This window comes from Pelophylax lessonae (assembly GCF_965119305.1).
Source record: "Pelophylax lessonae genome assembly, chromosome: 4".
NCBI lineage: Eukaryota > Metazoa > Chordata > Amphibia > Anura > Ranidae > Pelophylax > Pelophylax lessonae.
This window is the reverse complement of record NC_138771.1, coordinates 356,073,355-356,101,031: the sequence shown is the minus strand read 5'-3', so window position 1 is coordinate 356,101,031 and position 27,677 is coordinate 356,073,355. Positions and strand designations below refer to the sequence as shown.

Genomic DNA, 27,677 nt, shown 5'->3' with positions numbered 1-27,677 from the left:
AGAATGTCAGGCAGCTTGTGTAAACAAGCTGCCTGTCATTCTCCTCGCTGTAAAGACACTGATTACACGGATCTAGTATGTAGATCCGTTGATCAGTGTCCTTACAGCTAGAGCCACAGCCAATCACAGTAAGAATCACGCCCCTAGGGACACACACAGCCCCTCCCTCCCAAATAAAGTTAACCCCTTCACTGCCAGTGTATTTTTACAGTAACAGTGCATATGTATAGCACTGATTACTGTAGTAATGTCACTGGTAACCCCAAAAGTGTCAAAAATGTCAGTCAAGGGTCCGATCTGTCCGCCGCAATGTCGCAGTACCGCAAAAAAAATCGCAGATCGCCGCCATTACGCGTTAAAAAAAAAAACAACAAAAATGACAAAAATCTTTCCCTTTGTTAGTAAACGCGATAACTTTTGCGCAAACCAATCAAAATATGCTTTTTGCGATTTTTTTTACCAAACATAGGTAGGATAAAACAAATTGGCCAAAAATGTTAAAAAATTTTGATTTTTACTTTTTTTTGGGGGGGAATTTCATATAAAAAAATGTGAAAAATATTGTTATTTTTGCAAAATTGTCGCTCTTTTTTTGTTTATAGCGCGTGATCAAAAAAATCGCACAGGTGATCAAATACCACCAAAAGAAAGCTCTGTTTGTGGGAAAAAAAGGACGTCAAATTCGTTTAGGTACAGCGTCGCACAACCGCGCAATTGTCCGTTAAAGTCACGCAGTGCCGAATCGCAAAATACCCCCTGGTCTTTTAGCAGGAAAATCCTCCGGGGCTTAAGTGGTTAAAAACTGTGTAACTGAGGCTCTTAGTCATTGTTGTGTCACATGAGTGTGTCAGTGTTCAGACTATATGTATGGTTAAAGCTGAACTCCAGCAATTATTTATATTGCACACCTATTTTGGTGCTCGACACAATGCAAGTATGCTTATATGGAATGGAAAACGCTGTAGAAGTTAGTGTTACTACAGTGGATAGCCACAATACCCCAGATCCTGCTCAGCTTCCCAACTAAATACTGACCACAGGAAATTGTTTGCTTGGTTGCACCATCATTCATTGAACACTTTGTATTTTTTTTAACTAAATACAGGGTGTTCTCTGATTGGACAAGGTGAAGTTTGTGACATTACCACCCCTCTTCTCCACCTTGCCCAATCAGCGAATGGTGACGGTGCCACATGAGTGAACCTCTGTGTTCAATGGGGCAGCCATTTTCACAGAACCCGAATAGGACCTTCTACTACAACAGTAATTTTCAGTTCCCCCAGCAATCCACCAAGTATGTGAAATGCATACTTACATTGTGTCAAGCTTTACCAACTTAAATATACAATGCAAATTACTCCTGGAGTTCAGCTTTAAGGTCTTCTGTTTAAAGTTATTTAAGAGGCATCGCTATTCTGCAACGGATAATGTGACCTCCTAAAAGATCATCTACAAAAGGACCTAAAGAGTATAAGCTAGTTTAAAATTTGGATTTTCATCCACTTCATGAACTGAGAAATATGGCAGTCCTTAAAGTTGGACTTTACATTTTCTAACATTGAATTTATTGCTGGACCAAACAAATACCATGTAGATTTCCAAATCTTTCAATTTATCCTCCAAAACTCACTACTCTGAAATCCATACCCCTAATACCACCTTCAAACTTACCCCATATCCCTCCTCTTCCTCCAAACTCCAGTTACTTTCTCATTGCCTTTTCCCAAACCTCTTTTTAGACCTCCTCCAAAACGTAGCCACTCTTCTATCATCCTATGTATGGCCTTCCCCAAACCCAAGTAATAGGTCAGTCAACATTCTCACTCCTTTAGGCTAGCAAAACCATTATACAATTTTCTTGCACAATTTTCCTTAAGATTTACCAAAACCGTATAATAGACCAGGTCAAACCTAAACACTTTAAATGTGTATGCAATCAGGCAGGCCTTGCATTACATAGTTGAAGGTAAATCTAAAAGGATATTGAAAAAGAAACGTTTAAAATGTATGGCCAGCTTTTAACAGGTCATAGAAGGTTTGAATCTCGGCTGGTTCAGCAGGAACTGGCCGGGAGTCAAACCTGGTTTGGGCAGGCTGAATGTACCCAAGTTGATCGATCAAAGCCGTCCCCGATGGGAGAACACAGTGATTATTGCTAGCTGGGTAGACACAATGGCTACACAGGAGGGATTCCCCTGTCAACACTGTCTGTGTTGATGGGGGAAATCAAGCAAATTCGGTCATTTATTAGTCAACCTCTATATTCTTTTCATCCAATCATTATGCCTTTCATAAGTTAAATTGCCGCCCGTTTGATAAACGACTGATAAAATAATGTCAGAATAATATGTTGATCTTACGTTAATGTAGGTTTCACTTGCATATAAGCTGAGGTGCAAGGAGGAAACGTGCAAATACCCATTTACCAAGGTTATGAAGAAGGAAAGAAAATATTAAGTAAGAAGGGCATTTGACTGTGTTCAGAGGAGGGATAACAGAGGTCTGGAAGAGAGGTGAGGCCATATTATAAGACAAGGGTTTAGAAGAGGAGTACACCTGATAACCAGAACATTTGGAAAAGGAATTCATTGGATTGATGGATAACGAGAGAGGTTTTAAAGAAGAATGACAAACGTTCTGAGAAACACAGTAGTATATACATTTATAGGAGATAATACCTAGATCAGCTTGTATGTAAGGTTAGTATGTTTTATCATGCTTCTACATAGTCAGCAAAATAAATCAATGTAGGTATATATTTGTTCAGCTGTATCCACCTATTCTATAGGCTGGTTCTCTGGGCATGTCTGATATACTTGAGGGCCTTTTCCATAGACGTTTCTTGGCAATCATTTTACGAGGTAATCATCAGGTTTTTTCTCAACCCCCACAAATTGTTTAAGGACCAACATGCAGAATATGATGACACGTGTGCATAACCAATTTGTACACACATGCTGGGGCCAATTTAGACAGGTGCCAATTACGTTGTACCTACCAGCATGTCTGGCGTGTAGGAGAAAACCAGAGTACCCAGAGGTAACCCAAACAAACACAAGAAGAACATGCAACCTCCAGGCAGACTGTGTCCTGGCTGAATTTCAAACCAAGGACCCCACTGATGGAAAGCATAAGTGTTAACCATTGAGCCACGGTGATGCAAACTAATACATTCTGTTTCACTGAATATTTTACAGTAAATATAGAGCAGCAAGATCACAAAGACACAAAAATGGTAAGTAAAAATTTGCTTCCTCAAAGAATAGCTATTTAGGGCAGGGCAAAATATTCCACAGCAGAGCATTTGCAAATTGCCGGAATGTGAAAGAATGAAATGCAGTAAAGATGAAAGCATGCGTTGGGGTTTCATCATCCATATTGCTTCAATAGCAGGTAGCAGTGCAGCAACTGAATGGGGAATACAGAGCATGTTCAAGCATTAGCTCAGGAGCTGCCACTCACTAGGTAACTTCTTATCCACTGGTCTCTCTATCACTGTGGAGTCTGAGTTGCTACTGCTGCTACTGCCTAGAAAGAAAAAAAGATGGCCCCAAAAGACATAATGGAACATAATTCATGGGAAAACAAATGTCAAACACAGAAAATATACACTGAAAACCTGAACATCTGTATGCATTTTACCAAATTGCACATACTGGAACTAAAACAAAGATTATCTTTACCTCTTTATTAATGCAAACCGTTATCCCAAAAAGAAAAAAAAAAAAAAAAAAAAAACTGATAACGTGTGAGTATGGCTTTTGCTAGTACATTTAACACTCCCCTTCCCCCAGACTGACAATGCTGCTGTTTGCTGTGTCCCCTGTGCTCGAGTGGGGACACTAACACAGGAAGCATGTCACTTGCCAGATCACCAGAAAACTGATGAGGCCACCACATCTAATGATTGGTAAGCTACAATGGAATACATTTTTGGTTTTAGGTTTAATACCGCTTTAACAATTTCCCCTATGTCACTTGCATCTTAAGAGCACCTCTAGTCAAATAAACAAAAACAATTTTACAAAAACCGTTAGGCTCCTTTCACACATGCGGACCGTCAATTTAATCAGTTCAGTCATGTTTTTTCAAAGAAAAACAGATGAAGTTTACAGTTTTTCATCAGCTGCTCATCCGTTTTGTTTTTACATCCACTACCAATGCAAAAACAGATGCAAAAACAGACCATAGAGATGCAGGTGTAAACTGATCTAAATCGATGATCATCTGTTTACATCTGTTTTTCCATATGAGATGTATTGATGTTCTTTTTTAATCCATCCACAGATGTCTGAAAAACTGGCAAATGATCTGCAAGTGTGAAAGGGGCCTAAGCTTCCCATAAATGGATTCAAATTCAGCTGATTCAGCAGGGACCGGACAAACTTCAACCCATCTTTGGCCGTTCCTGCACGACAGAAGTTTATCTAACAAAGGTTTCTTCAATCAGCTGCTTGCAACCCATTGGGTGCAGCTGCCGATCAGTGTATTCTGACTGCGGAGGAGTCCTCTTGCCAGAATACCATTGCACAGTTGGGAGGATTCCCCCTTCCACCTCACATGTGTAAATGGGGGAATCCATTCGTTTTCAGCCCGTAAACGAAAAGAAAAATAATAATTTCTATGGACAGTCTTAAGCCATATACACTATATTACCAAAAGTATTGAGACATCTGCCTTTACATGCACATGAACTTTAATAGCATCCCAGTCTTAGTCCGTAGAGTTCAATATTAAGTTGGCCCACCCTTTGCAGCTATAACAACTCTCTTCTGGGAAGGCTGTCCACAAGGTTTAGGAGCGTATCCATGGGAATGTTTGACCATTCTTCAAGAAGTGCAAATGGGAGGTCAGGCACTGATGTTCGACAAGAAGGCCTGGCTCGCAGTCTGTGCTCTAATTCATCCCAAAGGTGTTCTATCAGCTTGCGTTCAGGACTCCGGGCAGGCCAATCAAGTTCCTGCATCCCAAACTCGCTGATCCATGTCTTTATGCACCTTGCATTGTGCACTGGTGCATAGTCATGTTTTAACAGAAAGGGGCCATCCCCAAACTGTTCCCACAAAGTTGGGAGCATAAAATTGTCCAAAATGTCTTGATATGCTGACGCCTTAAGAGATCCCTTCACTGGAACTAAGGGGCCAAGCCCAACCCTTGAAAAACAACCCCACACCATAATCCCCCCTCCACCAAATGATTTGGATCAGTGCACAAAGCAAGGTGCATAAAGACATGGATGAGTAAGTTTGGGTGACTGGCCGCCACAGAGTCCTGACCTCAACCCAATAGAACACCTTTGGGATGAATTAGAGTGCAGACTGTGAGCAAGGTCTTTTCGTCCAACACCAGTGCCTGACCTCACAAATGCGCTACAGAAATGGTCAAACATTCCCATAGACACATACCTAAATCTTGTGGACAGCCTTCCCTGAAGAGTTGAAGCCGTTATTGCTGCAAAGGGTGGGCCAACTCAACATTGAACTCTACAGCCTAAGACTGAGAGGTCATTAAATTTCATATGCGTGTAAATACTTTTGGTAATATAGTGTATACGTATACACGGATCAAAATTCAGCTAGTTCAGTTGGAATCTGTTAAGTTTTTTGGTTCAATCCAGCTGTTAGGGAGAAAAAAAAAAAAAAAAAAAGTATAGTGTGCACCCAGCTTTAGACTGGGCTCATGCTGCAATTTTGTTTTACAGCTGCTTATTTTTACACATAAGCAACAATAGAATGCAACAAGTAGTAGTGATTATTCACTATTAGTGGCACAATGCTCTAATTGTGGCAACTGATCGCCTCTACATCCTGCAAATCTGTTTTGTCTGTGTAGCCATTAGTAGCTGGGTGATTCAAAAGTGATGATAGCTGTAGCCAAAAAAAAATAGGCCAAGCATGCCCGTATTAGATTCTCTCAGTGTCCTCTGAGCAATACAACCACTTTTTGTAATACCCCCACATTCTCCACTGGAACTGGTGCATGCGTGATGTCTGGATCTGCCTAAACACTTTTATCAATCACCTTTACCGTGTATAACATATATTGTCTCGCTTGCAAACAGGACTTCTAGCCCCTCCTGTATTAGTATCTAACTAAGCTTAAACTTACTCCCACCCCCAATCTAAGATTATTTTATCTATCCTGTAAAAGAAAAGATGTCTATTCCTACCTATTCTGAAGCAATTCCAGTCTAGTCACATGACGGGTTTCCAGTGCTGGTTTAGCACAGAGGAGGGACAGCCAACGACTGCCCGATAGTAAGCCTATGGGTGACGTCATCACCCAGGCTCTACAGCCGTTGTCGCGGTCTCTCCTCTGCAATGAAGCCAATGCATGTGACCGAACTGGAGTGGCTTCAGAATAGGTAAGTATGGACATCATTTATTTTTCAGTGTAGATAGAATAGGCTTAGAAAGAGGGTGGGAGTAGATTTAGGCTTAGTTGGATTTGACTGGAATTCCACTTAAAGCCCGTAAATACATTCTGATCAGCCTGTTGTGAGATTTCAGCTGGTGCATAAGGAATAGTGGCAAAAAATAATAATAAATTGAATGAGTATTCCATCGGTTCTTATTTAATCTAAATATTTTTTTTACAATACCATCTATAAATGTCAAAACAATCTAAAAAGTTATTTTACTTTTTTTAACTAATTATCATGTAACTTGGCCCCCCTCCAACACTTGACTTTTTTTAAAGGCTTGTTCACACTATAAAACATCAGTCACCTCAAGGGCACACAGAAATTAATTTTTTTTCTATCTGCCCAATTCACACCACAATGCTGGCGTGATGTGCGTAAAAATAGAATTTTTATAAGAACTTACCTTCCTCTGACAGTCGCCGCCCATCCATATTAGCCTTCACTAGTGGGTAATGGCGCCCTCTGCAGGAGAAAACTAGGCAGTTTAATAGGTTAATAAAAAACTTTTTATACCTAGACACACCTCTAGGGGGCCATCCCTCAGTCATTATCCTGAACCAGATATCACCGTTCGTCAGTTTGTAGCAAGCAGTACCAGAAGGCAATAACCCCAGGATTCAAAAACCAGAGGGGCGGGGGCGGCCACTGTCAGAGGACTCTTACAAAAATTCTATTTTCTCTTATGTCCTCTGACAGTCGCCTCCCATTCATATTAGCCTTCACTAGTGGGATATCCCAAAGCAGTGCAGGTGTGAGGGGTGGGAAGACACAACCAACCTAAAAGGTAACGAAAAAAAGCGGGCCGGAAAACAACCTGGGCCCACAGGGCAACAAGCCCAAAAAATGGGAGCAACCCCAAAACAACAAAAAACACCCCAAGGAAGAGACAGCAAAAATATGTCTCACTCTCTTCAGACAACCGCCGCACTCAAAACTTTGCGGCCAAAGGAAGCATCCGAGGATGCCAGTATATCAATTCTGTAGAATTTTGTGAAAGTGTGCACAGACAACCAGGTCGCCGCTTTGCACACCTGAGCCACAGAAGCCTGATGGTGAAAAACCCCAGAGGCACTGACGGCTCTAACACAGATTTTGGGGAAAAAACAAAGAAACCGAGACCCTAGGTCCCAGCAAGGAAAAGCTAGCCTACTCTCCTGACGCTAGGCAGCATAAAACTGAGGAACAGTGATATCTGGTTCAGGATAATGGCTGAGGGATGGCCCCTTAGAGGTGTGTCTAGGTATAAAAAGTTTTTTATTAACCTGTCAAACTGCCTAGCTTGCTCCTGCAGAGGGCGCCATTACCCACTAGTGAAGGCTAATATGGATGGGCGGCGATTGTCAGAGGACGTAAGAGAAATACAGGTGTGCTGCATTTTTCCCACAGTAGACTAAATGGCACTGCACGTCACTATGCTGCCGTGCAGAAACATTATTGAAGTGACCCTTTTTGCCCTTCAAATAAAAGGTAAAAAATGTAAAAAGTAATCTTTCTGGTACAGTTGAGTGTGTATAGTGTATACTTTCAGGCTGGCTTTAAATGCATGTTAATGTGCATTGATTTGTGTTTGTCTGAGTAAGGACTTCCCATCAAATGACTGATTGCAAACTGTAGGATAATCCACTCAAAATGTAGACTACATGACTTTTCACATTTTTTCCTAGAAGGACTCATTCATACCAGTAGATTGGGTTACACTGGTATATACGAGTTCTTCCTTGTAATTTGCCTCCATTTGTCCAAGTATATTGCCATATTTGAAAATGCATAATGCATCTTGTGAATTTTGGGTTTAGAATATCTCTGTACAGCTTATGTTCAAGCTCAGGGTTAAAATATCTCTGTACAGCTTATGTACATGCTCAGGGATATTACTAGCACTACTATCCTCCTGTTCAAGCTGGCAACATGGACAATAAGCAGCCACAAGCATGGGCATATTTTAAACATTCTCTGCAACTAAACTACAAAATCCCATCTGTTTATAAGGATTAGCATAATTCAGAATGCTTAACCCCTGGGAACATGCACAATGATTATGCATAGTAAAGAATTGTACACATTGATGACCTTAATTTAAAAAGGCATTCTTAAGTACTACATGAAATAAATAAAATGGGTATAACAGTTCATTAAAAATGCTAAAGGTAGACAATCAGAAACCTCCCAACCTCCCATGGCAAGGTGAGTACTGTACTTCAATTCTTGGCTCCTGGGTTTATTTCCCAGTATGAACACAATGTCCATGCATTTTCTAGGTTCTCCAGGTGCTCATAAACCAAAACTGTACTAACAAAAACTGAATTTTTGTAAAATCTTACCTGTAAGTCGCTGCCTCTTCATATTCGTCACTAATGGGGTTATTGACCTTTGCTCCGTAGGAGTAGCTAGGCAACAGAATATATTAATATCAAAGCTTTTAGCATATCCCACCCCCAGGGGGTGGTCCCCTCAGTCAATACCTCCCTGCTTCCTGCATTTCCAACTCAGTTTCAGTAGCATAGCAGTAGAGTACATAAACAAACCACAAAAGAGGGGCGGGGGCGGCGACTGTCAGAGGACTCGGAGAAAGGAATTTTACAGGTAAGATTTTACAAAAATTCCGTTTTCTCTTACGTCCTCCGACAGTCGCCGCCTCTTCATATTCGTCACTAATGGGGACGTCCCATAGCAGTGTAGACATGAGGGGTGGGAAAAAAATGGATTTTTGTAAGATCTTACCGTAAAATCCTTTTCTCTTAAGCTCATTGACAGACGTAGTCCTCGTTGATTCAACACACTCGGGTTATGCTGCCCTCTACAGGAGTAGGACTAGACAGGAAAGAAAACACTCTGGCCACACCTTAGGGGCAGTCACAGAGGGTATATCCTCTCTCTCTCTCTGCTACAGCAAATCAGTTATGTCACAAAGCAGTGTTTAGAGAATTTAACCCAACCCAACTCAAAATAGAGGGGCGGGTACTACGTCTGTCAATGAGCTTAAGAGAAAAGGATTTTACGGTAAGATCTTACAAAAATCCATTTTTCTCTGTCGCTCATTGACAGACGTAGTCCTCGTTGATTCAACACACTCGGGACGTCCCAAAGCAGTACCACAAATGAGGGGTGGGAAAATGGAAATTAATTCCAATCTAGAAGGCCCAACCAGTGCCAACTAGAAGTCTTCAATGCTCATCAATCAAAGATGAGACTCAACAGAAAATTCCAACAGAAAAAAACCCTTGAGGTAGACCACCGGTCTCCTCAAATTGCGGCCTGCAAAACCTTGCGGCCAAATAAGGCATCCGCCGATGCCATCACATCAATCTTATAAAATTTTGTAAAGGTATGTACCGACGACCAGGTGGCCGCCTTACATACCTGGACCACTGACGCCTGATGGCGGAAGGCCCAGGAGGTACTGAGTGCTCGAGTGGAGTGCGCCCTAAAAGGGAACGGAGGACTCCGACCCTTAATAGAATAAGCCTGTACCACCGTCTGTCTAATCCATTTGGAGATAGTCGCGGCAGATGCAGGCAACCCCTTTCTGGGGCCATCCGTGATCACAAAAAGTGAATCCGTCTTACGGAACGATTCCGTAGCTTTCAAATATACCCTGATTGCCCGAACCACATCCAAGGAATGCAACGCATGTTCCCGATGATGATTGGGCTGAGGACACAAGGAAGGTAGTACAATATCTTCATTCAGATGAAAGTCTGAAACCACCTTTGGAAGAAAGGATGGCTTAGGATGAAGGACTACCTTATCCCTATGAATCACTAAGTATGGGGACTGGCATGACAATGCAGCCAATTCTGACACCCTGCGTGCAGAAGTGATAGCCACTAAGAAGGCTACCTTCTGGGATAAAGTCAGCAAGGGAATCCCCCTGATGTTTTCAAAGGGAGGTTTCTGCAGAACCGACAAAACCAAATTAAGATCCCAAGGCGGTAAGGGCGCGCGGACTGGTGGAGCCAGGTGCCGCACCCCCTGGATGAAATTCCGCACCAAGGATTTTGTAGCCAAAGGCTTCTGAAAGAAGGTTGATAATGCTGAAACCTGACCCTTGATGGTGCTCAAGGCTAGTTTCTGCTCAACCCCCTTTTGCAGAAAGGCCAATATTCGGGTCACCGAATAGGTACGTGGAGGAATTCCTAACGATTCGCACCACGCGATATAAGTCTTCCATGTGCGATAATAGACCTTGCTGGAAGTCGCTTTCCTTGCCTTAATTAGAGTAGGAATAACTGAAGCTGACAAACCTCTGTCCTTCAGTACCTGGGTCTCAATGGCCAGGCCATTAAAACCAGCGACTGTAAAGCACGATGGAAGATCGGTCCTTGAGACCGCAGACACTCTCTGAGAAGAAGTTCCCAAGGAACGTCCGCGACTAGCATGTCCAAGTCGGCCAGACCGGCTTGAAGAGGCCATCCTAGAATTTTCAGGACAACTGGCGCTGACTGGATCCGAACCAGGCTGCCCTAGAGCTATCTGGTCCCGGCCATCCGACAAAGTCTGATCGTTCTCTGTTCCCACACATTTATCAGACACCTGATTCCTATCAGGAGTGGTGATTTCTCCTGGTTGAACCACAGGGACCGAAGTCACCCGGCTAGAGGCTCCTTGGTCTGTCTGTTCAACCGGATCCGATTCTTGTGGGGAACTGAGGCTAATCTTTGGAAAAGGTAAAGAAAATGATCTGTTAAGGGAACGGTAACTACCGCTCCCTGTAGTACTTAGATGTTGGAAGGGAAGAATTGCACCGGTAGCAGTGGTCGATGCTCGATCTAATGCCCTGAATACCGGTGAAGACGTCCCCCCACCCTCAAGCCGGGTGGGGGCGCACCTTCAGGCTGTGTAATCCTTTGCTTCAGGTTTGGCTGAGTCGGTCCTTTGTCTGTCCGACCAGCCCTTCTTGAACCCTCCTGGAGGAGTCTTGCCCTTCCCGCTTGCTCCAGATGAGCGAACGAACCCTTTATGGGCGGTAAAGAAAGGTCCCCGCTTGTTACGAGGTCCTTTAGCTTTAGCAGCCTGTGGCAAAAAAGTGCTTTTGCCCCCAGTGGCATCCTTAATGATCTCATCTAGGGTGGCCCCAAATAGGCGATTCCCCTGAAAGGGGAGATTTGTCAAGGCCTTTTTGGAACCTAGGTCCGCTGACCAGCATTTTAACCACAGCACACGTCTGAGGATTACCGCTGACATAGATGCATGCCCTAATAGGGGGGTAGCATCCAAGGCTGCGTCACAGAAAAACTGTAGTCCTTGTATAATCTGTTCCATCAAATCAGATGTTGCCTGGGGGATATCTTTCCCCTTCAGGTCCTGGCGCACCAATCTCGCCCATTCCGTTAATGTCTGAGACACTAAACCAATGACAATTATTGGTCTAAAGGCTGACCCTATCAGGGAAAAGATAGTGCGGGACTCCGCTTCTACTTTCCGATCCACCGGATCCTTAAAGGAAGAAGCGTCCTCCACCGGAATAACCGTGGCTTTATTCAGTCTGGAAATAGGTGGATCCACCACTGGTGGTACCGTGCATTTATTAATGAGGGATTCCTCAAACGGATAGCGTCTAGCAATGCGCTTGGAAATAGTAAAGGTACGCTTAGAATGCTCCCATTCTTCTTTAATTTTATTACCAAAACACTTGGGTACAGGAAAAACCTTCACCGTTTTGGTGGGTTTGTTAGTACCAAAGGGAATCTCTGTTTCAGTTGCCTCTGCCGGTAAAACCTCAAGTCTTAAGGTTTCCCGAACCGCCACAGCTAGTGCGTCCACCAATGCTTCTTCCTGAATTATGGCGGAAGCATGAACGTCCTCCTCACTGTCTAAGGGAACTTTACCTGAGACAGCAGCCCCTGCAGAGGGACCTGCAGCTGCAATGACCATCTCAGAATCTGAAGTATCAGATGATATAGGGGTAGACGGGGGTCACTTTCTTGACCCCCGTTCCTGACAGGCCGTCTCCACCCGAGCCACCAAAGACTCCAAAACTGCTGTAAATGCATCCATACTCTGTGCACCGGCGGGTCCCGCGGCCCCCTCGAGGGAAACAGGTGGGGGTACTTGTGTGGCAGGGTCCATGATAATTCCAGATGCTACCCGGAAAAAATCAATTTGCCAAAAAAAATAAAACCACTTTTTTTTTTTTTCAGACCCCCAGCGCCACAAAGCCCCTCAGTGTACCTGCTTAGGGACCCCTATAGAGCGAGAGAGAGAGAGATAGACCACAGGGTTCACCACTTGATGCTCAGAGTTTCAACTGCAACTTGTCTCAGCACTGTCTAGAACAGACAGGAAGTCTTTTGGCTGGCTTCCTGGGAAGAAAGGAGGCGGCTCCGCCCCTCTGCACGCCTTCCGGCGCCTCCCCTAGCTCCACGAGGTGTTTGAGTCACCTCAAACATGGCCGCCCCCATGCTGGAGACACGAGGCTACGCCAAAATGGCGGCCTCGTGCGATCTACCAGACAATGGCGGCGGCCTGCACAGAATAGCGGCATGTCTGCAGAAGGATCTCGGCCTCACAACCCTTCACCCTCATGGTGGTCAGCGTGGTCGGCGGTACTGGACCCTGGCGGGCCGTATGCGGTCCGTGGCCGTTGGGAGGCATCTGCTTAGCTAGAGGAATGATCTGGAATGCAGTATACATATATAGACATCGCCCTGTGGCTTCTGACAGGTAGGATACTTATACTATCACAGTAAAGTTCTAGTACTGCCACTGACTTCATCATTTTAACATCTTTGCAATTTAGATTGTCAGCTCCCAAACCAAGCCTCCTGGCTTTTTGTTCACAAAAATCACACTCAAACAGGGGGATCTGTGACACGTTATAGGATAGAGGGAAGACCCATACTTACCATTACAGCGAGGGGCCCGCGTTCACCACAAGACCCGTCAGGGGGAAAGGGGGAACATACTACTCACCATACCGGAACCAGGCGGGCGCCAACTCCTGACAGTACCCCTCTCCACCGAGGTGGGAGGGCTGTCGACCAGTACGGACGCCGTGACTCATGGTCTTAGGCGTTTCGGCGAGATGTTAACTCGCAGGGTCAGTCCCCGTCCAGTGGGACTATGTCGCGGCCGACCCAGCGCGGAGCTATGGCCTGCACGCGCTCGTAGGCTGAACTGGGGTGACCACTGGATCTCAACATCCAGCCCCATCGCCCAGTTCAGCTTTCTTGCTTGAAGATCTCACAGGAACACTGGAGAAAAAAAGCTGTCTAAAAAATCTTTTCTAAGAAAAAAATCCTGCCAGGACCGAAGATCCCAGCAAGGTATCTAGGTCCTTACTCCTAACTAGACAGAAAAAAAATGATTTGCTGTAGCAGAGAGAGAGAGGATATACCCTCTGGGACTGCCCCTAAGGTGTGGCCAGAGTGTTTTCTTTCCTGTCTAGTCCTACTCCTGTAGAGGGCAGCATAACCCGAGTGTGTTGAATCAACGAGGACTACGTCTGTCAATGAGCGACAGAGAAAAGCAGCCGCGCCTAAAGCAACGCAGTACCCACATCAGAGAAAGGAACCTTACCAAAGTAAGAGAACCAACCGGGCAACAGGAAAACGTGCTCAACAGGAGCAACAACCCAGGAAAAAAACAAGTAACCTAGGGGTAAAAAACACCCCAACAGCCAAGGGCCCAAACAAGGGACCCTAAGGCACCGCCGCACTAAGAACTTTTCGGCCAAAGGAAGCATCTGCCGATGCCTGAACATCCACTTTGTAAAATTTTGAGAAGGTGTGAACGGACGACCAAGTCGCCGCCTTACACACCTGGGCCACAGAAGCCTGATGACGATAGGCCCAAGACGTACTCAGAGACCTGGTAGAGTGCGCCTTCACAGGAAAAGGAGGAACCTTCCCCTTCAAAGCATAGGCTTGCACAATGGTCTGTCTGATCCATTTGGCGATGGTCGCAGCCGACGCCGCCATGCCCTTTGAGGTCCCTCATGAAGGACAAAGAGAGAATCCGACTTGCGAAAGGATTTAGTCGATGACAGGTAAACCCTGATTGCCCTAACAACATCCAAGGAATGCAAAGCCACCTCCTTCGGATGCTTAGGCTTCGCGCACAGCGAAGGCAAGACAATGTCCTCATTGAGGTGAAATTCCGAGATCCTCTTCGGAAGAAAAGACGGGTTAGGTCGCAAGACCACCTTATCCAAGTGAATCACCAAATACGGAGATTTGCAGGACAAGGCCGCCAGCTCCGACACCCTGCGAGCCGAAGTGATCGCCACCAAAAAGGCAACCTTCTTGGACAACAGAGACAACGAGATCTCCCTGATATTTTCAAAAGGAGCATGTTGCAACACGGACAGAACAAGGTTCAAGTCCCATGGAGGCAAAGGGTCCCTCCTAGGAGGGACCAAATGTCGCACCCCTTGAACAAAGGTGCTAACCAAAGAGTTAGACGCCACAGGGCGTTGAAAGAGAACGGCCAGAGCAGAAATCTGACCCTTAATCGTGGCCAACGCCAAACGCTGGTCCATGCCCGTTTGAAGGAAAGCCAACACACCGAGTACGAGCGAGGGGAATACCCCCCTGGACTCACACAAGGCAAAGTAAGACTTCCAAGTACGGTAGTAAATCTTCCCCGAAGAAGCCTTCCTAGCCTTAATCAAGGTGGGAATGACCTCAGGGGAAAGACCCCTATCCTTCAGGACCTGGCTTTCAACAGCCAGGCCGTTAAAGCCAGCGACTGTAAAGCAGGATGGAATATCGGTCCTTGAGACAGGAGATCTTCTCAAAGTGGCAGACGCCACGGAGCGTCGACCGCCAGATTCACGAGATCTGCGTACCAAGACCGGCCAGGCCAGCCCGGTGCCACCAGAATCACTGTGCGCGGTTCCGAGGCCAACCTGCGAAGGAGCCTGGACAGCAGCTGAATCGGTGGAAAGGCATACATCAGGCGATACTGATGCCAGGACGCCACTAACGTGTCTGAGGCGTCTGCCCGAGGATCGCGCGTCCTTGCCACGAACCTTTCCACCTTGTTGTTCAGACGAGAGACGCGAACAGGTCCACATCTGGGGACCCCCACTTCGCGCACAACATCTGGAAGACATCCGGGTGAAGGGACCATTCTCCCTGGTCCAGGGTCTGGCGGCTCAAATAATCCGCCTGCCAGTTCTCCACCCCCGGAATGTGAACTGCCGATATCGCCGGGACGTGAATGTCGGCTACTTCCCGAGCCGCCCGGGCACTCCTGGTGCCCCCTTGGTGGTTGATGTAGGCCACCGCTGTGGCATTGTCCGTCTGAACCCGAACTGGACGGCCCTGAAGCCTGTCCGTCCAACGCAGAAGACCGAGATTTATCGCTCGCAATTCCAGAATATTGATCGGAAGGGAGGATTCCTCCTTCGACCAAGTTCCCTGGGTGGACAGAACGCCCAGAACACCACCCCAGCCCGACAGGCTGGCATCCGTGGTGACCACCGTCCACGACAAAGGACGAAAGGACTTGCCCCCCGACACCGCCGGGGACTGGAGCCACCACAAAATACACCTTCGGGTGAGATTGCTCAACGACAGCCGCAGATCCAGAGATTGCGGACGCCCGCCAGGACCTCCGCCTGAAGCTCCCGTGTGTGAAACTGGGCGAAGGGAATCGCCTCGAAGGCCGAAACCATCAAACCCAGACACCTCATACACGTCCGGAGGGACGAGCACTGATTGACCCTGAGGGACCTGACTTCGCACTGAAGACCTTCGCTTGAACAGAGTCCAGAATCATCCCCAGGTAGGGAAGACGAACCAACGGACACAACGTTGACTTCGGAAAATTGATCGTCCAGCCGAATTCCTGCAGAGTCTGCATCGTGATGGACAGGTCGTTCACCAGGCCCTGACTGGTCGCGGACCGAATCAGGATATCGTCCAGATACCCCAGGACAGAAATGCCCTGGGCCCTCAATAAGGCCAGAACCGGCGCAAGCACCTTGGTGAAAACCAGCGGAGCCGAGGCGAGACCAAAGGGCAACGCCACAAATTGATAGTGATCCTCCGCAATGGCAAAACGAAGGTACCTCTGGTGACCCTCGAAAATGGGAATGTGAAGGTACACATCCTTCAAGTCGATGGAGGCCATGAATTCCCCCGGAACCAGGGCAGCCACCACTGATCGCAGGGATTCCATGTAGAACTTGCGAACCCGCACAAATCGGTTTAGAGCTTTCAAGTCCAGAATCGGACGTACCTTGCCCTCCTTTCTGGGCACAGTGAACAGATTGGAATAGAACCCCCGAAATCTGTCCCGATGAGGCACCGGAACCACCACTCCCTGGGCCCGCAGGTCCCGCACCGCCAGGTGCAGATCCCGCAAGCGCTCCGGAGTCAGCTGAAGATTTGAGGGGAAAAAATCTGCTCGCCGGCCGAGAGAGAAACTCGATCTTGTATCCAGATCGAACGATTTCCTGAACCCACCTGTCCCGAACGCGATCCAGCCAGGGTTGAAGAAAACCGAGCAAACGTCCCCCCACCCCAGAAACGGGTAAGGGCGCCCCTTCAGGCCGCATTGTTATGGGCAGCGGATCCGGACTGGCCGGACTTCTGCTTCCCGTCCATGGCTTCTTCTGGGAGCCTTGGCCTTTGAAGGGCTTGCCCTTATAGTGCGACCGAAAGGCACGAAAGGACCCCTGAGAGGGCCTAAATGAGGCATTCTTCTTACCACGAACAAACTTATTCTTGTGAGATTGGGGCAAGAGAGTGCTCTTACCCCCAGAAATAGCCTTTATCAGGGTACCCAAAGATTCGCCAAAAAGGCGAGATCCCGCGTAGGGTAAATTAGCCAAAGTCTTGCGGGAAGACTGGTCAACAGACCAACATTTCAGCCATATCAGGCGATGGTTCAAGACCGCCACACTAGAAAGACGCGCAGCCAAAGGGACTAAATCCAAGTCCGCATCACACAAATACATGACACCCTGATGAATCTGATCCACCATAGCCAAAGTTGTCGGCGGGGCAGAGTCAGCCACCAGAGTGGGCCGGAGCACCTGCGTCCAATCCGCAATAGCCTGGGCTGCCATAATGGAAGCAAAAATAGGCTTCAGCATAGAGCCAGCAACCGTATAAGCATGACGGGCCAGAGATTCCAACCTCCTGTCTGTCGGGTCCCGGAACACCGGGGTATCCTCAGCAGAGATCGCAGTTGATTTATTCAAAATCGCCACCGCATGATCCACCTGAGGTGGTACACACCAACGCTCATCAGTAGCTGGTGTAAAGGGATAACGCAGCTTGAACCTACTCGGCACAGCAAAAGGCTTCTTTAAATTGCGGCATTGCTCATCAACAGCGCGCTGAAATTCCGTAGAGCAAGGAAAAACCTGCGATGTTCTGCGTTTCCTTTGCGTCCCATAAGAGGACATCAAAACAGGAGGACATGGTTCATCCTGCAAATGCAGCGTTTCCTTAATAGAAGCAACCAACTCATCCATGAGTGCAAGCTCTTCAGACGAGCCAGGGGGAGAAGTATCAACCCCTTCCACCTCAGCCTCCCCGTCAGACCCCACAAGGTCTAGGGATGACTGAGACCCTGAGAAGGGCACTCCAGCCATAGCAGCCCCATCGCCCTCTGAATCAGAGGAAATAGACACCCTGGGCCGTTTTGTGGATCGATCAGCCACCAGCATCTGCACTTGAGCAGCTAAGTTTGCCACAATAGTGGCCAGATCAGCCCCCTCGGGGGAAGCAGAGGCCCCTTGGCCCCCCAAGGGAGGAAACTTGCAATCCTGAGAATCCATGCCCCAGCAAAATAAGTAATAAAGGGTACTGCCCCTTTAAGATCGCGGCGAGCGCAGCCCACCGCACCCACTGAATACAATGACCCCCACAGGGACAAGAAACCGGGCAAGGAATACAGGAAAAAAGGAAATATAAAACCTGGAGAAAGCACACAGGCTGCTGCACCGATCGCTGTCCCAGAGCAAAAGGAAGTGATGCAAGACTGACCGCCCCTATGAAGCTTTGCAAGGCTACACAAACATGGCCGCTCGGCTGAGGAATCCTTGGGCAAATAGAACATGGCGCCGACATGTGGCCTGATCGACCGCCGCACAAAATGGCGGCGTTTGGCGCCAAAAACGCCGTGCAGTACCTCACAGGACCTGCCACCATGATTTTGCCTCAAAAAATTGGCGGATCGCCGCACAGCATGCCCAAAATCTGACTGCTTCACTATGACACCCAGCAGAGCGGGAGAGCCCCCCCTTCACAGCCCACACAGGAACTGACAGGGAGCACAGCAGTCACACAGACATGCAGGGTCACACAGTCCCAGACTGACACCCAAATAGACAGGTCCCCACATAGAGTTACACTTACCAGTCCGGATGGCGTGGGGAGCCTGCTCCAGCGACCAAATCGCTGCACTGAGGACAGGGAGTGTCGCAAGCATGACGCAGCTGAACTGCGGTGCAAAACCGCAATGGCGTCCAGTGAGGTAGCCACCTCACCGATAGCATCCCTGCATCGAACAGGGATGGGTCGCTCAATGTGCCAGGGCAAAACCTAAGCTGAACGCTCGATGGCAGGCTGGGAAGCCCCTGGCCCTGAGCCCTGGGAACCAGGGTGGCCAGACTGAGACCCAGCTCCGCACGATCATCTTCATCAGAAGAAACTAACTAACGCTGAAAATAAACAGCTAAGTAAAAGAAAGAGAAAAAACTTCAAATAAAATCAAAAAGAGAAAAGAAGCTGAGACTAAGAGCCCCAGCACAGGAACAGCCCAACCTACTCCTGAGCTATTCATTAGAAACTGAGTTGGAAATGCAGGAAGCAGGGAGGTATTGACTGAGGGGACCACCCCCTGGGGGTGGGATATGCTAAAAGCTTTGATATTAATATATTCTGTTGCCTAGCTACTCCTACGGAGAAAAGGTCAATAACCCCATTAGTGACGAATATGAAGAGGCGGCGACTGTCGGAGGACGTAAGAGAAAAATGGTTTATGTTCATGATGGTGGAAGGCACATACGACCAAAATAAATAGTTGCTGCACTAATGTACAAAACTGCAACCTTCATAAAAACTATAAACAATTGATATGACAATAAATGTGATGAATATGAATTAGGGACAATATACAATAATTAATAGAAGTGAAAAGCAATAAAAAAAATATAAAAACTTTCTTCAGTGTTCATTTAATTAAACAGCCTTTCATAAATCCTGTGCTCCTAAAATAACGGAATTTTTGTAAAATCTTACCTGTAAAATTCCTTTCTCTGAGTCCTCCGACAGTCGCCGCCTCTTCATATTCGTCACATATGGGGTATTAGACTTTGCTCCGAAGGAGTAGCTAGGCAACAGAATATGTTAACAATAAAGCTTTAACATATCCCACCCTCAAGGGGTGGTCCCCTCAGTCAATACCCTCCTACTTCCTGCAACCATATCTCAGTTTTAGTGGAATAGCAGTAGAGTATACAGTCAAACCCCAAAAGAGGGGCGGGGGCGGCGACTGTCGGAGGACTCAGAGAAAGGAATTTTACAGGTAAGATTTTACAAAAATTCCGTTTTCTCTTACGTCCTCCGACAGTCGCCGCCTCTTCATATTCGTCACATATGGGGACGTCCCAAAGCAGTGCAAACATGAGGGGTGGGAAACGCATCCGCGCCGAAAGGCAACGCAGTCTCCACATCAAAGAAAGGAACCTTACCAAAGGAAGGAAACCAGCTGGGCAACAGCAAAAATAAGTGCTCAACAGGAGCAACAACCCAGGAAAAGACAAAAAACCAGGGGATACAAAACTTATCCCAACAGCCAGGAGTCCCCAACAAGGGACCCTAGGGAACAGCCGCACTAAGAACCTTGCGGCCAAAGGAAGCATCCGCCGATGCCTGAACATCTACTTTGTAGAATTTTGTGAAAGTGTGAACGGTCGACCAAGTCGCCGCCTTACACACCTGGGCTACAGAAGCCCCATGACGACAGGCCCAAGACGTACTCAGAGATCTAGTAGAGTGCGCCTTCACAGGCACAGGGGGAACCTTCCCCTGCAAGGCATAGGCCTGTTCAATGGTCTGCCTGATCCATTTGGCAATGGTAGAGGCGGAAGCCGCCATGCCCTTCCGAGGACCCTCTGGAAGAACAAACAAGGAGTCCGTCTTTCGAAAAGACTCAGTCGATTTAAGGTAAACCCTAATCGCCCGAACAACATCCAGAGAATGTAGTCTCACCTCCATTGGATGTTTAGGCTTCGTGCACAACGAAGGCAAAACAATATCCTCGTTAAGATGGAATTCCGAAACTCGTTTCGGCAGAAAAGAAGGATTAGGTCGCAAGACCACCTTATCCAAATGAACAACCAGGTACGGAGACTTGCAGGACAAAGCCGCCAGTTCCGACACTCTGCGAGCCGAAGTGATCGCCACCAAAAAGGCGACCTTTTTGGACAACATAGACAACGATATCTCCCTGATCTGTTCAAAAGGAGCACGTTGTAACACAGACAGGACTAGATTCAAGTCCCAAGGGGGCAAAGGATCCCTCCTAGGAGGAACCAGATGCCGCACACCCTGAATAAAAGTGCCAACCAAGGAGTTGGAAGCCACGGGACGTTGAAACAGAACGGCCAGCGCAGACACCTGACCCTTTATCGTAGCCAGCGCCAAACGCTGATCGACACCCGTCTGAAGGAAAGACAGCACACGGGAAACCGAGTACGTGCGGGGTGAAAACCCCCTGGACTCACACCAGGCAAAATAGGCCTTCCAAGTACGGTAATAAACCTTTCCCGAGGAAGACTTCCTCGCGTTGATCAAGGTATGAACAACCTCTGGAGAGAGACCCTTCTCCTTCAGGACCTCGGTCTCAACAGCCAGGCCGTCAAAGCCAGCGACTGTAAAGCAGGATGGTAAATCGGTCCTTGAGACAGTAGATCGTCCCGAAGAGGCAGACGCCAGGGGGCGTCGACCGCCAGATTCACGAGGTCTGCGTACCAGGACCGGCGAGGCCAGTCCGGTGCCACAAGAATCACCGTGCTGCGTTCCGAGTGTAACCTGCGAAGGAACCGGGACAGCAACTGAATCGGTGGAAACGCGTACATCAGCCTGTACTGATGCCACGGGGCCACTAACGCGTCCGACGCGTCTGCCCGAGGGTCGCGCGTCCTTGCCACGAACCTCTTCACCTTGTAGTTGAGGCGAGACGCGAACAGGTCCACATCTGGAAGACCCCACTTCGCGCACAACATCTGGAAGACAGCCGGGTGGAGAGACCATTCCCCCTGATCCAGGGTCTGGCGACTCAGAAAGTCCGCCTGCCAGTTCTCCACTCCCGGAATGTGAACCGCCGTTATCGCCGGGACATGAGTCTCGGCCCAAGACAGAATGTCGGCCACTTCTCGAGCCGCTCGGGCACTCCTGGTGCCCCCTTGGTGGTTGATGTAGGCCACCGCCGTGACATTGTCCGTCTGCACCCGAACCGGGCAGCCCTGCAGCCGGTCCGTCCAGCGATGAAGACAGAGCCTTATCGCACGCAATTCCAGAATGTTGATCGGGAGGGAAGACTCCCCCTCCGACCAGGTCCCCTGGGCGGACAGAACGCCCAGAACACCACCCCAGCCCGACAGGCTGGCATCCGTGGTGATTATCGTCCACGAGATCGGACGAAACGACTTGCCCCCGGACACCAACGGGGACTGGAGCCACCACAGAAGGTTTTCCCTGGTGCGATGACTCAACGAGATCTGAAGATCCAGAGATTGAGGTCGCCCGTCCCACTTGGACAAGATCTCCGCCTGGAGACCCCGCGTGTGAAACTGCGCGAAAGGAATCGCCTCGAAAGCCGAGACCATCAATCCCAGACATCTCATACACGTCCGCAGAGACGAGTTCGGAACGTCCCTGAGGAACCTGACTTCCTCCTGAAGAGTCCTGAGTTTGTCTTCCGGCAGGAAGACCTTCGCCAGCACCGAGTCCAGTATCATTCCCAGATAGGGAAGACGAACCGACGGACTCAGTGTCGACTTTGGAACATTTATCGTCCAACCGAACTCCTGCAGAGTTTGCATCGTGACAGACAGGTCCTTCTCCAGACCCTGACTGGTCGCAGACCGAATCAGAATGTCGTCCAGATACCCCAGGACAGAAATGCCCTGGGCTCTCAATAATGCCAGAACCGGTGCAAGCACTTTGGTGAAGACCCGCGGAGCCGAGGCGAGCCCAAAGGGCAACGCCACGAACTGGTAGTGATCCTCCGCAATGGCAAATCGAAGGTATCTCTGATGACCCTCGAATATGGGGATGTGAAGATACGCATCCTTCAAATCGATGGAGGCCATGAATTCCCCCGGAACCAGGGCAGCCACCACCGAGCGCAGGGATTCCATGCGGAACTTGCGAACCCGCACAGAGCGGTTCAGAGCTTTCAAGTCCAGAATTGGACGAACCTTGCCCTCCTTTCTGGGCACGGTGAACAGATTGGAATAAAACCCCCGAAATCTGTCCCGATGAGGCACCGGAACCACCACTCCCTGAGCCCTCAGGTCCCGCACCGCCAGGTGCAGATCCCGCAGGCGCTCAGGAGACAGTTGTAGATTTGAGGGAAAAAATCTGCTCTCTGGCCGAGAGAGAAACTCGATCTTGTAACCAGATCGAACGATTTCCAGAACCCATCTGTCCCGCACACGGGCCAACCAGGGCTGAAGAAAACCGAGCAAGCGTCCCCCCACCCCAAAACTGGATGAGGGCGCCCCTTCAGGCCGAACTGTTATGGGCCGCAGGTCCGGATTGGCCGGACTTCTGTTTCCCAGACCAGGGTTTCTTCTGAGAGCCCTGGCCCTTGAACGGTTTGCCCTTGTAGTGCGGCCGAAAGGCACGAAAGGACCCCTGAGGGGGCCGAAAATGAGCATGCTTCTTCCCAGAAGCCCCCTTAGCCTTGGGGAAATGGGGCAAGAGAGTGCTCTTACCCCCGGTAATCCCCTTAATCAACACATCCAGGGACTCCCCAAAAAAGGCGAGACCCATCATAAGGCAGATTGGCTAAGGTTTTACGTGAAGATTGGTCCACCGACCAACATTTCAACCAAACCAGGCGGCGAGACAACACCGCCACGCTGTGCACACGCGCGGCCAACGGAATCAGGTCCAGGTCCGCATCACACAGATACATGACACCCTGGTGGATCTGATCCACCATATCCAGGGTCGCCGCCGAGGCCGAATCGGCCACTAGGACGCGCCTAAGCATCTGCGTCCAACTTGCGATCGCCTGGGCCGCCATGAGAGAAGCAAACAGAGCCTTAAGCATAGAACCCGTAACAGAATAAGTATGACGGGCAAGAGACTCCAGTCTCCTATCCGTGGCATCACGGAAAACAGGGGATCCCTCTGCAGGGATCGCAGTGGCTTTGTTCAAAACCGCAATAGCATGATCCACTGGCGGAGGCACACACCACCGTTCATCAGTGGCAGGCGAGAAAGGATAACGCAGCTTAAATTTACTTGGTACCGCAAAAGGCTTGCGCAAATCGCGCCATTGGTCCTTAACAGCGCGCTGAAAATCAGCATTGCAGGGAAAAACCTGCGGCGTCCTGCGTTTTCTCTGCGTCCCATAAGCCGCCAAGGCAGCTGGGGGACACACCTCGTCCTGCAAACGTAGCGTCTGCTTAATGGAAGCAATCAACTCATCCATGATTGCAAGCTCTTCAGGCGAGCCAGGGGGAGAATTATCAACCCCCTCAACTTCAGCCTCTACCTCAGACCCCACTAGATCAAGAGAGGAGCGGGACCCCGATAGGGGGGTCCCCGCCAGAACAGCCCCATCACCTTCACCCTCAGAATCAGAGGACAGAGTAACTCTGGGCCGTTTAGTAGATTGAGCAGCCACCAGCATTTGCACCTGTGCAGCAAGGCCAGCCACAATAGTGGCCAAATCCCCCCCTGGGGGGGAAACAGCGGTCCCCTGGCTTTCCACCAATACTGTGGGAAACTTGCCCTCCTGAGAATCCATTGCCCCTGTATGCCAGACAACCAAGGGTTAACTGCCCCCTTACAGCAAGCGCGGCAAGCGCAGCCCACCGCACCACACTCAGGCACAATGAGACCCCCACAGGGAATATACAGACTGAATACAGGCAATGGAATACAGGAATAGAAGGATAAAACCTGAGGAGACTCCGCTGCTGCTGCTGCCTCGATCGGTGCTTCCAGGAGAGAGGAAGTGATGCTGCCAGGGCGCTCTATGTAAGCCTATGGAGGCTACAAGAAAATGGCCGCCGTGCATGTAAACCATGCGGCCGGAGCGGGCGCCGGTAAAATGGCGCCGTTTGGCGCCGAAATCGCCGCTCCACAGTGCATAAAATCACACACAATATTATCCCATACTATGGATACATGTTAGATCGCCGCAGCGATCGCTGTATATGCCCCAACATGCCATTAAAAACATGCCCCACAGCACACAGCTCCTCACACTGCCCAGCCTGACATACTCAGTGTCATACAGCTCCCCCCCCCCTTGCAGCCCACAGCATGCAGCCGAGATATAGGGAGACAAGCAGTGTGATTAAAGGCAGGTTACACAGTCCCAGACTGAGACCCCCCCAGACAGACAGGTCCCCACATAGATACACTTACCTCACATGGCGTGGGGAACCCGCACAGGCGAACAAGCCGCTGCACATGAGGCAGGGAGAGTCGCAATTCAAGACGCACACAATGGCGGTTCAGAAACCGCACAGCGTCCGGTGAGGTAGCCACCTCACCAATCATCCCTGCACCGAACAGGGATGGGTCGTTCACCGTGCCAGGAGCGTTACCTGGCTGAACGCTCGATGGCAGACTGGGAAGCCACTGACCCACGACCTGCGACCAGGGGGATCAGCCCGAGACCCAGTCCGCATGATCCTCTTCGTCCGAAGAACTAACTAATGCTGACAAAAATAACAGCTAAGTAAAGGTAGAGAGAAAACTCAAACAAAATATCAAAAAGAAGAAAGAGTCTGGGACAAAAAGTCCCAGCACAGAGAGAGCCAGCCACTCCTGACAAGCTAGACATTAAAACTGAGATATGGTTGCAGGAAGTAGGAGGGTATTGACTGAGGGGACCACCCCTTGAGGGTGGGATATGTTAAAGCTTTATTGTTAACATATTCTGTTGCCTAGCTACTCCTTCGGAGCAAAGTCTAATACCCCATATGTGACGAATATGAAGAGGCGGCGACTGTCGGAGGACGTAAGAGAAAGTGCTTTTCCATCCAAAAAAATGTGTACTGTGGAATGCAGAACACCTTTCTCCACAACGGCTCCCACCCAAAGTTCGCACTCACCATAAACTCTATGACTCCTTAATTTAATAAGCATTACAGAACAGCTTTGTACAATTCTATTTTTCCAGGTAACCCTTCAGGTTGGTTCTTCTCTGCACCCCAATTAGACTCCTGAAAAACCAGAAAACTGTGCAAAATTCTTTATTCAAAACAAATTAAAATCATAAATTTATTTTTTGCCAGCTTCAAATATGGGTCTCATACCAGCACAACTAAAGATGGCCGTGCATGCCCTGCTTCCTGTATTTGCGTGCGTTCCACGCGCCAACTCATTTCGTCTCACGCTAGACTGTCTTCAGGGATTCCTCTCTTTAGCGCAATCTTGTGGCTGTTTCCCATATGACACTCGCATTTACCTACTCCCTACCTAAATCAACTCCTACACCCCCTAATGTCAACTACTGTACCTTTATTGCACTAAATTACACTAAACTGTAAAAAAATGCATGGACATTTTAAACTCTGTGTTCACTTTTTTCTACACAATGCAAAGCACAAAAAAAAAAAAAAAGTTTGGCTGTATAATTAAAAAAAGGAAATATTTCAAATAGTTTTGATACCATAATTTTATATATATTAAAAAATAAAAATTATATTAATTGAGAACCTCTCTAAAACAAAATAATTAAAAATTTGCAATAAAACAATGTAAATCAATATGACTGTTAAAACCATCAGGCACCGAAGTATTAAGTTCATACATTATTCTCATAATATTTATAAGCAGATGTTCCAAACACACCCCCCCCCCCTCACCTTACATCAGATGTCAACAGCCCTCCCACCACCCAAAGTCAAGAGTTCCCCACATCATAGTGCACCCTCTTACCTTGTGCTGCTGCTGGGAAGAAGCTAGGGATGGAGCTTGGCTGCAGAAAGTGCAGGGTATGGAGGAGGACCAGAGGAAGGCTGGAGTCTGCTAAACTCTATAATGAGGGGAGGTGAAAACATGGGGGTGCTGCGGCTGCACAGGGAGGTGCAAGATCTGTAGGAGTAGTTCTGTTGTCCTCTCTGCTGCTGAGACAGGGACAGAGAAAAGCCTCTCTGCAGCTGCATGAAGAAGCACAGGATCTGGCAGATGAGTTCTGTCCTCTTCTCTGCTGCCAAATACTAAGACAAGGTGGGAGTGGAAATGAGAGGGGTGCTGCATCTGCAGTAGAGGTGCAAGGGCCACATGAAATAGCCTGGAGGGCCAGATTCATCCCGCTGGCCCTGCATTTGAGACATGTGCCAATCCCTTTGGGTCGCAATTGTGGGAATCATGAAAATATCTTGAGACATGGTGCCTGTTGATTCATTTTTTGATATTGTTAATATGCAATAAACAGAGTGTCTCAAGACTTTTTCTGTGATTTCTACAACTGCAACCAGAAGGGACTGATATTGACTTCTATGGGATAATTGGAGGGGGTGCAATCTGAAAAAAGCAAGATCACAAAATTAAACCTGGTAAATGTATGAACTTAATACTTTAGTGCCTGTTGTTTTGAACAAGGATGTTGATTTAAATTGTTTTATCACAAAATTTTAGTAATAATAATCATTTAGTTTTTAAGAGGTTCTCATTTATTATACAGTATGTAATTTTAAGTATGTAGTATATATTCCCTCCAGAACAGAGGAGTCACCTTGGGGGCCAAATTTGCCCCAAGTATGGCCAACCTGTTCATGGCAAAATGGGAGGAGGACATCATCTTTTCTGACAGGAGACCCAAATTGGTCTTCTGGGGCAAATCTATTGATGACACCCTCCTGCTATGGGATGGAAATATGCCCTCACTGGTTGAATTTTTCTATCATTTAAATAACAAAAGTCTCAGCATCGTGTTACAATATGAGGCCAGTGCATCAGGGGTACACTTCTTGGATCTAAATACTGAAGTGAGGGAAAATTCTTGGTGACATCCAAATATTTCAAGACTAGGGATCGCAACAGCTTTATTGGATATGGAAGTTGCCATCATCCGTCTTGGCTCCGGTCTGTACCGA

At 48.0% G+C, this 27,677-nt stretch overlaps 1 protein-coding gene across 2 annotated transcripts in view; it reads right to left on the bottom strand.

Annotated features, from left to right (window-relative positions):
* KIF3A (kinesin family member 3A) overlaps positions 1-27,677 on the bottom strand; it is a 237,622-nt gene that overhangs the window by 94,275 nt on the left and 115,670 nt on the right. Inside the window, exon 10 of one of the 2 annotated variants that reach the window (XM_082254247.1) lies at positions 3,463-3,528. The exons of the other annotated variant lie outside the window; for it this stretch is intronic. Within the exon in view, the coding sequence (XP_082110373.1) occupies positions 3,463-3,528 (66 nt within the window). The remainder of the gene's footprint in view (positions 1-3,462; positions 3,529-27,677) is intronic. 2 annotated transcript variants of the gene reach the window in all.